General features: G+C 40.3%; 1 protein-coding gene across 1 annotated transcript; it reads right to left on the reverse strand.

Annotated features, from left to right (window-relative positions):
- Nucleotides 1-3,908: 3,908 nt before the first annotated feature.
- On the reverse strand, nucleotides 3,909-6,356 carry myca (MYC proto-oncogene, bHLH transcription factor a). The gene is made up of 3 exons (XM_079180997.1): nucleotides 6,275-6,356; nucleotides 5,202-5,895; nucleotides 3,909-4,892 (listed from the first exon to the last, which is right to left on the reverse strand). Exons 2-3 carry the CDS (start codon nucleotides 5,860-5,862, stop codon nucleotides 4,264-4,266), a joined length of 1,290 nt encoding a protein of 429 aa, XP_079037123.1. The 5' UTR covers nucleotides 5,863-5,895; nucleotides 6,275-6,356; the 3' UTR covers nucleotides 3,909-4,263.
- Between the last annotated feature and the right edge of the window lie 7,672 nt (nucleotides 6,357-14,028).

The raw sequence follows: 14,028 nt of genomic DNA on the forward strand, positions 1-14,028 counted from the left end.
GAGGCAGCGTATTCCCAAAGAGGAAAGTGATGTCATGTGATAACAGTGACGCTGTAAAACGAGACGCAGCCAGTAGAGAGAAGTCTAGCTGGCGAGTGGCTGCAGGAGTATGAACCGCTTTAATCTACTCCAGCTCTGGAAAACGCAGGTTACATAACAGACCTCCAAGTATTCCTGGGCCCCTAAAGTATCCAAAAAGTATGTGTGCAGTCGCTGTGGCAAGGCAGGGAAGTTTGGCTCAGCGTATTCGACTGGAAAACACTGAGATACATTTTAACGTACACCACATTTACTGCAAAACCAAATCCAGTGAGGAGAAGTATCTAGTAGAGAAAATGCTCAATGTTTTGTGTTTTCTGCTCCTCAGATGTGAGGATTTTCTTTTTCTCTGTTTTACAGCACTTTTACTTGAGTATCTTTGTGTTTTGAACTGTTGGAACGGACAAAATAAGGCATTTGTGAAAAGGATGCTCCTATTGAACTACTTTCTCACGTTTTCCAGCCTAATGATTAGCTGAATTCATCACCAGATTGATTGACAATGATCGTGAGTTTCAGCCTCTCATGTGTGAGCATTAGGGTTACATTTGAGTTACAGAGTTAAGCATTGGTTTATCTTAAATAAGGACGGATTAACTGTTGAAAAGATTTGGAACCTGTTTTCTAAGTTGCACTTTACCGATCCAAACAAAGATGGCAGCAGTTCCCTGGAGAGGAAACAAGTTAATAATCCTTTTTTTTGTGCAGCAGATGAGACTATTTTTCTTCCATATGGTTAAAAGAGTGTTTGAGGATTCTGGAAATAACTTCAGAGCTGTTAAACCACCATATGGGTTTATATCTATGCTTATTTATCTTTAAGTTAGATGGACACTTAACTCTGTGACTTAAGTGTAACACTAATACATTAGAGCAGTGAAGGAGGAAGTATGTAGAGTAAAAGTCCTGCATTAAAAATGTTGCTATGCAAAAGTATGTTGGTAAATTGATGAAAATGTATTTAGAGCTAAAAAGTACTCAATGCAGAAAAAAAAGAACAAGAAAAGCAGGAAAGCAGCAAATCTGCTGGAACAATAACATTTTGTCTTTTTTTTTCTTGTTAATTAACTACTCATTTCAGCTGTACATATTGTTGGGTAGTTTAATCTATAAAAACATCATATTTTAGTGGCTGTTTGTATGTTTTGTTTGTAAAACTAATAATTTGTAAAATAACTAAAGCTGTCATGTAACTGTGGTGAAGTAAAAGTATATTTCCCTCTGCGATATTGTTTAGTAGAGGTAGAAAGCGGCATAAAAAGAAAATACAAGTAACTCAAACTTGTACTTTAGTAAATGTACTTAGTTACATTCCACCGCTGCATTAGAGGCACAAATTGGGGCTATTTTCCGCCACCTCCACATCAGGCAGGTCGACAGTATACAATAGATCTTCTACCTGATGCTGCGGAGCCAGTTTGGACTTGAAAAGACTCAATTCATGTTGCAACACATGAAATATTAGCAGGAGCAGTTTTCAATAGATCATCTATGCAAGCAGGTGAATTACTGTGGCTCATTTTGCAGAAAAACAAAGGCTCTCCAGATGCTATCGATGACCCAGTGATCATCATTTCTGTGGGTGTTTAGCAGATGAAAAGACATTTAGACGTCAAGAGGGAAAACTGGGGTAAACGCTGATGTGTGAGAGTGAAATGCAGCCACAGAATTGTGGTTTAAAACAGCGGTTATTTGTAACCAAGACGCACAAACGTTCACTTTCCCCCCCCCAAACCAAGCCCAGTTTTAACGTAAAACGCCTCCCTGTTGATGTCTTTTGATGATCCTGGTTAAATTACATCAGCTCCTCACAAGGTTTCAGTGTTTTCCTGGACAAAAACTTCAGGAGGGTGGATGCACGTTGTCATGGAGGCTCGAACCCCCGAGGTCAGCCAGTTACAGCACACTCTCCCTGCTCACAAAAAAAACACCGTCCTGCCCACCCAGAAAGTCCAACACAATGAATCCACACTAATCCCAATCTTTTGTGGTCCTCCCGTGTGTCTCAGTGCGGCTGCACCTCACGTCTCCACCACCTCTGCTTTAACTGCCTTTAATATGCATTCACAGGCCAGGGGGAAATAAAACAAACACATAAGTTTAGAAATCTTCTTTTGTGGCACACAAAGAAGCTCCACGTCAGATAGCTCGTGCATTCAGGATTAGGGAGCCGTGAGCAGTCTCAGACGCTATCACAGATGCCTTTTATCATCTTTTGTTGTGTTCACTGCACTATCACACTGACAGCAGAGATAAAACAATGCTAGAAGCAGATCCACACTTTGTGCTCTATGGAGAATAAAAGGCTTGGCAAGTATACACAGTAGCCCTAATATAAGACAATAGACTCACAGAACATGCATGCTAACATCTCCAGCATTTAACAGGAGTTGGACAGACAATAGAGAAGCCAGACGAAAATAGCAGTTGTCCTGAGAACAATAGTTTCTGACTGGTTCTATATTCACATCCCATTAAAGTCGTTGGGATCTCCACAGCGACTATTACTCCTTCAAATTAAGTTTTGCATCAGACACTATGAGAGATTAAGAGATTTTACTTTTACAATACCATTAATCAGAGTAATCAAACAAATAGTTTTAAATGATTGAATACAGTCGATAGAAGAACTCTTACCGCTTCGTTCTTTTCAGCGTTCGTTGCTGCTTCGTCGCTTTTTATATTCCTTTCTTTTTTTTTTCTTTCTCTCCCCCTGATGATCAGTCGCGCGTCTCACAGACACAAATCTCGACCTCACTTCCATGTGCTCGCGACCAGGACCACGCGCTCAGGGGATCGCTCGGGATACGGCGCGTGACGTCACGGCGAGACTGGAAAGCCGGTCAAAAGAATCGGCGCAATGTCAACAATAATACAGATATTTTATGATTTTCTACGATATAATACCTGATGTAGAGACTTAACTGAATGTGGTACTTCACTGGGAGGTCATTTAGAGTATTTCATTGGATATTATCGAAACATTTCTATTGATATTCCCAGTAAATTATAGTTATATTTATCTAATATCTTCATTTATAGTAGTGAATTGTCAAAAAACACTCATGTGGACTGTTTAGATTGTCTGTACATGCATATATCTGTTTGAAACTGAAAACCAACCTGTTTTGTTTTCACATATCTTTTTTATTCATTTAAATCTGATCTGGGATGTGAAATTGAGTTTTATTTGATCAGTAACTGCCCAAGTATAGTTTAATCACATAAGGAATCTGAAGTGGTTTATAATGTACTTACAGTTAGAACAATGTTCAAGAAGAAAACCATGCAGGAAGTTAAGTCTTTGTGCATCATCTGAAGTTTCTTTTTAAGTGTTTCTGATGCATATTGAAAGCAAAACTCATCTAATTTAAATATCTGAATTCCCTCTTTTGTCCACAAAACTGAGTGACAGTTTTGAGTGACTTTTGTTCACTTTAGCATCGGAAATATTGGAAGACCTTCTATAACAAGCACTTAGGTTAAAATGTGCCATGCAGTGCTATTCTAAATGCTTTATGCATAAATCTGAGACCATGGTCGGCGCTTACCGTGTCTTCTTTGCGACCAAAAACTGAGACACTGTCAAATATCGCATCTTCAAGTGAAGATATGAAGTCATTTCAAACCTTAAAGTCATAGTGAGAGTGACTTGGAGCATCATCATCTAAACATGAGCATCTTAGTCCATGTCAGTCACTTTATTCAAATCATGTCTCCTCCTGCTGAGCCCACTCTACAGCAACATGTACCTGCATTACATGTTAATAATGTGTCTACTGTGATGACACGTGTGATGTGTGCGTCTGCATTGCAAGAACAAGGACACAAATTTCAAGAAGAAACATTTTTTTTATATTTCAAAAAGAATCTAGGAACATAATGGAAAAAACCAAACACTGAGTCTGAACATTCAGACAATTGAGATCCAAAAATACATTTTCTTAGGAAATATTAATTATATACAAAACATAAAAATTTATATTTTAGTTTGGGCCCTCAACAGGATAGCCCCATTTTTTTTTTTTATATTTTATTAATAAAAATAAACTTTTAAATATTGAATCCACCCATAACTTCAATTGAGGCAGTTTTAACATTGAAATCAAACAAGATTCCAAACAACTTAAATCGGCTTTGCATTTGCATGCAACAACAACTGTACACCCTAAGTCTTGAACTTGCATAAAAAACAAAAGGCCAAAAAGTCTGACGATTCAAACTTCAGGCGCGAGAGCTCTGCAGCTGCGCGAGCCTCTGCTTTAAAAGTTCACTTTTCCTCCTCAGCTGTTCTTTGAGCGAGAGGAGTCTCTGTTCGTCCGTCTGCATGCTGTAAATGCACTCTGTGGCCTTCTTCAGGATCACCACTTTGGCAGCCTTCTCGTTGTTGGCCACCTCTGGGATCTCGTCCCGCAGGGCGAAGAAGCTCAACTTGAGCTCGTTCCTCCTCTGACGCTCCAGAACGTTATGAGTCCTTCTCTTGTCATAGTCCTCCGTGTCAGACGTCCGCGGGCTCGAGCACTTGCGGTTGCTGCTGATCTGTTTGAGGACCCTGCTGTGGCCGCCACTTCCGCCGCTGTTGTTGTTGCTCTCCAGCTTCAGCCTCTTGACAGCCGGCTGCTCGTGCCTCATGGATGGATGGGCGGCGTAGTTGTGCTGGTGGGTGGAGACGTGGCACCTCTTCAGCACGAGCGGGCTGGGGTGCCGGGTCTCCGCGGGGTTGGGGTCGCACCGCTTCACCGCCTGCCTCTTCTCCACCGTGACCACGTCAATCTCCTCCTCATCCTCCTGGTCCTCTTCTTCTTCCTCCTCATCATCATCATCGTCGTCATCATCATCTCCATCGTCATCTTCTGCAAGACAGAAAAACAAAACAATCACACTCTGATTCAGCATCAAGGATGCCTTTTAATCACACTGCATGCTACAGAGGGAGGGGGGGGACACATGTCCCCTTCAACATCATTAGATTGTGCTTCAGCCTGGAGCTAATCTCACAGCAGTATAACACGTCTGGAAATCTGATTGCAAATAACCTCAATCAAAGAGAGAAATGGCCTCTTTTAAGTCAAAATAGTGGGAACAACGCTCACTCAGCAGAGGGAGATTCCTAACTGCACAGAGGGGTGTGTCAGCATGATGGGTTCTTATTCTCAGTTTACCTGAGTCACTACAACTGCTGCTGCTGCTGCCGCTGTTGGGCGGCGTGTCCAGTCCCAAATCCTTACTGGGCGGCGTCCCCGCGCTCTGCTTGGGCGTCTCCGCTATCGGGTACGGGAAAACCACGGACGGATCGATGCACTCCGCCGCGGACGTGTTCAGGTCTTGCAGGTAGCTGCTGTTCAGCCGCCACGCTGCCGCACCGGCGGGCTCCGCGCAGCAGTCGCCCGCCGACGACGAGGACTCCTTCCGCGCGGCGTGCAGGGAGGCGAGCCGCTCGGAGACCACCTTCTCCAGCTTGGCCGCGGCGGAGAAGCCGCTCCACATGCAGTCCTGGATGATGATGGACTTGAGGAAGGTCTGGGAGTAGTCCGCGTCGCAGATGATGCTCTGGTTGACCGCGTCGTCGCCCAGGAACTCGGTCACCATCTCCAGCTGATCCGCCGTGGAGGGGAAGAGGCTTGACAGGGACGGCCGGCGGCTCGGGGAGAGGGGAGGGGTCGGCAGCAGTTCAAATTTCTTCCAGATGTCTTCGCTCGGCGCCGGAGGCTGAAGCTGCTGAGGGTAGAAATCCTCCTCCTCGTTGTCGTAGTAGAAATACGGTTGCAGAGAGTCGTAATCGTAGTCATAGTTTTTACTCGCCAAACTTGAATTCAGCGGCATTTTGTCTCTGTTGTCTTTTTCCTTATCGTGAAGCTGGTTGAAAGGAAAACAAATGGTTGATTAGATGTTGACTCTAGAAAAGAAGAAGAAGAAAAAAAAAACTAAAATAAACAAGGTGGTCTGCAGGTTCAAAGCAGCTGGCTTGGCACTGGTCCTGCTCTGCAACATTAAGTGTAACAACATCACATGGTCACTCCAAAACATCGACACTCGTCTGCACGCCTTGCATGCATGCACGCACCCGTGCTGCAGCAGCAGGTGCGAAACTGATAGTAAATTAAGTGCAAGAGGGGAAACACCTTCACTTAACTGCTACTGGCGATAAACCAACACCTTTTTTCCCCCATTTTATTTTTCACTAAACTGACGTGGAAAGGTGCCGTGCAAAGCTCCAGAAACCCCCTCCGCTTACCTTTTAGATTGTAAACTGTCGGCGGAAGAAGACGGGGCGAAAGCGACCCAAGAGGCGCAAAAAAGGGTAGGAAAGTTATTCCAACACGAACGTAACATTAAATCCTTCCACGGAGGCGTAGTAGGCGGTTTCTGTGAGGCTGTGTGAAGCATGCATGAGGAGTTGAATGGCTGCACCAGCGACCCGGTGAGGACGAAGTACAGTCTGTCATCAGCAGCGTGAGAATCACAGCTGAGAGCTCCGCCGGCTGCAATAAAACGGCCGCAGCACTCACCCCCTCCGCTCCTCCGCTGTATCGCTCCGCTCGTTTTCCCGCGAAACACTCGCCGGCCTTGAATATGTCACATATCTAGAATTAATTTCTCGCATCTATCACCAGAAATAATCCCCACACGATATTAGGGTTGATTTGAACTCAAAACGCATGCTTTCGTTGGTTTATTTAGTCACTAGATTGTGTATTTTGTCTTCACGCCGGGTCTATTTCGGGGAAGAAGTGGGAGGGGTCATAGTAGAGTACAGCTTCCATTGACGGGAGACATGCAAAAAATACTAATGCAAGTAGTAGTAGGTGATAATTAGGAGGAGTTATTGTACTTCTACCCCGCCTAAAATATCCCCAAACATCTCATGAAAGCTGTTGCACGTGTTGTTCTTATTCAATAAGTGAGATCTACTGACTTAAAGTACAGTGATTAACCTGCTTTTGCACAAACAACAACTTTGCTTCTTTTTTTTAATCCCAAATGTAAGCGACTGTCTGCAATAAATAATGCATGCCAGGTTTGCACAACTTGTGCAGTGACACTGCAACGCAAAGCTCACAGGTGCAGGAGCTTACCTCGATCTGTCTGCGGGCACTGACAGCTCTGAATTGGCTGAAAACAGGTGAATTCAACAGCAGGACAGACTCAGTAATTGCATGTATAAAGGAACATGCACCAATAAGACATAACGTGTGTGTGATCCGGACAGTATACATGTTGCTCGGGTTTTGAGGCTGGACAGATTGGCACCAATTAACTACAGGAAGGAAGCAATTAAAGGAATCAGATGGGTACCGCAGTTTGGATGGAGGTGCCCTCCTCTGCTGTGATGGGGGGGGGGGGGGGGGGGGGGGGGGGGGGATTAAACGGGCTCGGAGCGCCCTCTGCTGGTTCAAAGTGTTCTAGGAGTGGACTGAAGCCAGGTAGGTGCAGGGTTAAACTGTGGAGGTGAACACAGAGGCCACAGACCATCATGAACTGGGGGACTGTTAACTGAAAGTCGATGAAAGAAAGATTGTTGGGTGTAAAACTATAAATGGCTCAGTAGCACTATAGTGTAGTGGGTTAGTGGGGCTTTTATTGGGGTTACTGGGTCACTTCATTAAAAAATAGAGTTTTGGAAAAACGTTAAATGGCAAATGTAACTTACTCATGCAGCCTTTTGACAAAGTGGGCTGAGCTATTAATATATATATATACAGTATATTTATTAGCGATATGTGATACAATTCTGAGAGTTTATTTGTGTACATTGATCATTTTATATTTAGTTTTCCACTTGTATTACAAAAACTGTGTCGAAAATATTGAAACTCACCTTTTTAAAGGAATCTCTTTACAGCCTTTTAATGGACATATGGACACGTGAGTCATATAAAGCATATAAAGGTGACCTTTATAAGTAAAGTGCAGTTGTCCATCAAACATGTAACAACATCACTTTTTGCAGTTTGATAAGCTAACATTTGATTTGAAAACACTTTTACGTGGCACATTGTTACCTTAAATGATGTATTCTAAAGATTATAAGCATTGATTGAAAGAAAATGACGAAACCTGACATTCAATTTGAAATGAATGCACAATATTTCACTTCTAAATGTTGGTCCCTTTGTCTTATAATACAAAGGAGTATGTTTCATCATTATCATAAGGAGTGTCCACGAGCTCTCTGAGGGACGTGTGGTTCAGTAATGCTTGTTAAGTGTCCACTTCTAAATGAATCATTGAGCGAGCAGAGAGAAGGAGACAAGAGGGTATAAAAGGAGAGAGGAGAGATTTCTCTTGTTATCAGAGGAAGTGGAAAAGAAAACCTAAACTGAAAGAACACCCTGTCTCCTCTCCTCTGCACTCATTCCTCCTTCCTTTCCCTCCCTTCTCTCCTTTCCTCACTTTGGGATAATGTGTGGAGGATAGCGATCGTAACCACGAGACTCATGTGTTGCGGTCATTGTGTTTATCGGCTCCGGATGTTTCTTGTGTTACTGTGTTTTCAGAGCGTCCGGAGACACAGGGGGAAGCTTTGAGACCGTCTGGCATCATTTCCTCGGATAAGTGCAGACTGAAGGGGCTTTATGGGAGTTTGAACTCAGTAAAACTGGTTCTTTACCACTTTTGATTGACACAGTCTGTAAACAGTGAGGAGCAGAGGTTTTATAAAATGTTGTCAAATGATAAATACAGCAGAGAAGTGCTATAACATCTCAGAGCTGCATAAATCTACATTATAAGGATTAAAGTCAGACATTAAGGTGGATGTACACTCTTCATTTCTAACATACTGACCAGTAATTGGCTGAAACACTGCTCAGATAGTTGTTCTGTAAACTGTTGACCCACAGCTTGAGATAGAAGTAAAACAACTACAATGCACCAAAAATATGCACAATTTAACGCAAGGCAATTAAAGCACATGTAACCCTCAAAGGAAAGCCAAAGTGCTTTTATGTAAGACATAAAAGATGTTAAATAAGAGATGATTAAAGAAATACGATAATAATTCATGTTTAAACCAAAATGAAAAGATACAAATAAAGTGAAAAGCTACAGACTTGTTTCTTCTGGAAGCAAATAGGGAAGCAATCACGTATTCTTCTTATTGATTAATGGGTCGATTATATTTTTAATATATTAATTATTTGTTCAGTCTAAAAAAATGAAATAATTTCCCTGTTTGGACTGTTTCCCAACAAACAGTCCAAAACTATAAGATGTTAATTTTTCAAAGATATAAAAAGAAGAGAAAAACTGTAAAGCCACTAAAACAATGAATTTATGATGAAGATTGTGATTCGTTTTTCTGACATCACTAACATCCTACTGCACTACATTCACTTTACACCATTATAACTGATTGTCAATATCTATACATATTGACCTCAATAAGTTTCACAATAAAGCAAATAATTTATTTAAAATCCTACAAAGCAATTGTGTTAAGAGTCATGACACTACACCTTCCAGTGAAGGTGCAAAAATAATGATTCATAAGAATTAGAAACCTGTAGGGAACAATACATGAGAAAATGACACCAAAGTCACATTCAAACAGAAAGCAAAATCTAACAACTATATTCTTACAGAAAAGAATATTTTGCTTTAATGACAAAAAAACTATTTTACAGATGTTTTATGACCCTAAAATCTAAAAGATTTTGCCCGGATGTTATAAAAACTAGAATCTTGTGAAGACTTGTGAATAGTTTTAGTGTGTACAGTGGATATATTACTGTCTTTAATTATTAAATTGATGTTTATGTCCAGCTCCTGATCTCTTTACATTGAACACAATTAAATAACTGTTGAATGAGCCACGAGGAAGGTTTTCCCACTACGAGCACCAGCTGTTGCTCTTCCCTTTGACTCCTCTCTGAACTTCCCTAATTTTCTGACCACAAATCCAACTTCCTGTGGCCTCTTATATAAAGCATATTCAGCATATCATGCCAGTCGTTTCCTCTTCTGCGTCTCGCGCGCGTTAAGCAATGCTGACAGGCGCTCATAGGTCATGTGGCAGCATGTTCACACACTTAGATTCATTCATAGATTGAGAGCCTATCAGCAGACACGTATAGCGATGAATGGAGGGTGTGTTGGACACAGTTCAGCAGGACGCCCCGGTGTGAGGCAGATAATCAATAGCTGTTCAGCTTAGTCGGTGAGACGAGGTTGCCAACTAAGCAGTCAACAATGAGCACACGGCAGATCTGTCAGACTACTCAAGAGCTAATTGTGTCATTAATTATTGACAGTGACAACGAGCAGTTATTGACTGAGCCTGATTCACAGCTAAACGAACCTGCAGTAGCTTTATGGAAACGTGGTAAGATTGGATTTGTCCTTTTGTGTGTGCACAGAGTCTTATGTAAGACAAACATCTTACAACATCAAAATTAAATAAAGAACATCAAATAATAGAAAGAAAAACAAGAAGTTAAAAAGGAAGATACAATTGACTATCATGCTTACGTACAACAAACTATCAGAAACCTCTTTATTGTAACCCTACTCTATTTGATAAACAGACATAAAGGCAGCGTCGGGCCCTCGGCTGGTCTCAAAACTACAATATGTAAATATAAACGCTAACATATTCCACCAAAAAAAAGGGACTTAGACATGAACTTCTACTTTAACCTCGTCAAGTGGTGGGTCTGTATTGACTACACAAACAGAGAAAGATGTATAACATAAAAGATCAGTTCCATGTATTTACTCATCTTAACAATCTTCTTAATTATCAAACTCAACCATCAATGCTTTGACAATAGTTGGATGATATTCAAACAAACAATACATCAGCTAAACGCTGGAATTAGCCATAAATTGATCGACCGGATAGACCTCAAAGAACAAAATCACTTTAGACAAAGTTAACAAGCTAAAGGGAACACATGCCTGGTTGAGGCAGGGCAGAGTGCTGGTTTCTCCTCCTCCTAGATATAAGAGCACTAATTGAGTTCACCTGCAGTGACTCGTTGACTCCAGACGGCGCAGGAGACCCGACTCCTCCTAGAGCTCAACATGGACGGGTTTCAACAGTGTAATAAAAATAAAAAAGAACTTTAAACAACCTAAAAAAGCATGTTAAGTAAACTTAATAATCCCCTTTTACTGACTGATAGATAAACCAGCAAGTACATTTAGATACTATTTACATCTTTACTACAAAAAGCATTAGGCCTCGCTGGCTTATTAACCTAAATCAAAAACCTGAAGGAGCGAGAAACACAAATAAACATGAACATAAACATCCTTCTGAATGTGAGTTGTTTGTGTAATTTGACAAAGTGTTGTGCAGCAGCACATGTGACGCTCCATATTCTGAAAACAACATAAATCATCTCTGAAGAGAAACAGCTGGCGAAGTGAGAGACAACCTTCAGATTGTCGACCAACGTCTCAGGGTCATTGGACTCCCGTCTGCTATAGTTCCTCTTTCTCGTGACTAACAGGGATGTGCTCCTTCTGTAGAGACAACTCAACATCAGCTGCTTTATTTCAGGCTAAATTTGAGTATTTTACTGAAGTTGCAGCTCTGATCTGTGTGTTTAAAAGCCACGTTTTTCACACTGCACGGGTAGCTGTTTCCTTACGATTAGATGACACTGAAAGAAACATTTGCAAATTAATTTGCAGTAAAATATCATTTACAGAAGAATGTAATTGATTGTGACTGCGACAAATGACCATAGTTAACCATAGATAGTTATGAGGTTGAGGTTACGTCGTCGGTGTGAATGGCAGGACGTTTTGAGAGCTTGTCTGTTGATGTGAGTTCAAACAGAATTGATTATGAACTGAATCAGGTGTGTTCAGGTACTGTTGCTCAGAGCTGTTAGACCCTTGAATGGCCACTAGAGGGCGTGTTGTATCACCTGTAAACATTTAACTAATTAAAAACTCTTTGCTGTTCTTGTGCCTTTGATTGACTAGTTTCTCTGCTGCACTTTGTGCACTACTTGGTCTATTCCATTTGTATATTTTTATTTAATGTCATTTAATTTCATCTATCTTCTTTGACTGTTATCATTGCTTGTTGTTTTTAATGTAATGCTTTTCTTTAGCCATGAATTAAATAATTCACTTTGAATTGTCTCTGTGTTTAAAATGTGGTATATAAATAAAGACATTTGTCGTTCATTAACAGTTAGTGTATATAAATGCTACTTTATACATCACAACAGGCTACAGCACCGTTTCTAGTTTTGCACTTTTTTCAAAATTCAACTACAACCATGTTTCTACTTGAAATTATTAAGTACTCTCAAACTAATAGTTTTCTTAAAACCAATTCTTGCAAAGTATTGTCAACGTTTAGGAAATTTTAACAACTCTCTGTCTCTAGATTACTAATCTCTGGATGCGAAATGTGCTCAGAACATGGATTTACTAAATTCAGAGCACTGTAAAAATCACAAAACCTCTTCATAATGTTAGAAGACAATAGGGATTAAGATCAGTGATAAGTGACATCTGTTACTCTGGAAACTCATAACAGAGTTATACTCCTTAGAAACACACAATACAATACAGTTCTTTGTAATCTGGGAAACTTGTAAACACGGTTTTCCAAGTCGTTAAAAATGAATACTAGAATGGACACGTTCATGCCAACACCAGTGATCTCCAGTCGTCAGCTTCTACTAAAAGAACAAAAACAACATGTTGCTGAACTACATGTCATTGCTATACATACAGATAGGGACTCATTTGGTGTCTCATTTGGTGTCCTGGCTTCTAAAAGACATTTAAACAAAAATACCTGGGCACCATTTCGTGCTTTATTATCCAAAACCCCAAACCACCCCCACAAAATGAGTCTACGCTGCACTAAACACACTTCTATAAAAACACAGCTTGTAAAAGTCAATGATTGACTTAAAACCACAAAATCCTCTATTATTGAGTTACCAGTAGATGTAATGAAACACTGACATTATAAAGGAATTATATTGTAGGATTGAACACACAAAGTGTACTTGCAGGTACGAGCTCAATCATCTGACTTTAGTTACAATAACGGAGGAGAGGCATGTCTGCTCGTAAAAGGCTGAGTGCTGCTGAAGCTCCCTCAGGCAACACGCAGACACACAAACAACTCACAGCTCTTACAACAGTAGCATGTTTCCACTTGACATTAACTGTAAACAGATCATAGTGGTTACCTGTGTGAAAGAGAATACAACGTGCATTTATAAGATTGACATTTAAAGATAAATGGGCATTCTTACGCAATCATCTCAAACAAATGTTGCACAATATGCAATTTATCTATTTTCCACAGTTAAATCAGTGTCTGATGCAGTGAAATGGCTTTTTATTTATCCGTCATGTATCAGAATCAGGCTCAGGTTCAATGGCAATTAAGTTTTCTCAAACAAGGAATTAGCCTTTTATTTTTGGTTTATAACAAACATAGTAAAATAAAATTTAAATTAAAATAAAGTTATACGAAACTCAAGTCAATATGAAATAGAAAAATTTACACACATAATAATATTAGTAATAATAATAAAATTGTAAATATACCACACACGCACACCAGTCCCCAATAATATGTGTTTGTCTTTGTCGAACATGCAAGAAATAGTTTGTTGACGTTCCTGATTAAACAGACTAAGAGCAGGATTTATGAATTGATTTGAATCAAGCTCTATCACACACACTCACTTGCTATGAGATATATTACACAAACAAAAGTAATTGTATGTATCAGCTCACACATCTCTATATAGTGTAACAACACAAAGTTCAGTCCATTAAAGAGATTAGAGGGTTTGTCCTGTTTGTCTTGTCAGACTGTGATCACACAAACATACTCTCAGTCCAGAGTTTGTGATGCGAATGTGCAAAAGTTACATTTCATCACAGCATTTGATCAAATACATCTATGACAGAGATATACTATTTTTGTTGTCTTTTTCTCAAATGTGATATGTTGTGAAGTATTTTGCATACAAAATATTCTAAATACATAAACAGCAC

This window comes from Pholis gunnellus (genome assembly GCF_910591455.1).
Source record: "Pholis gunnellus genome assembly, chromosome: 20".
Classification (NCBI taxonomy): Eukaryota; Metazoa; Chordata; class Actinopteri; order Perciformes; family Pholidae; genus Pholis; species Pholis gunnellus.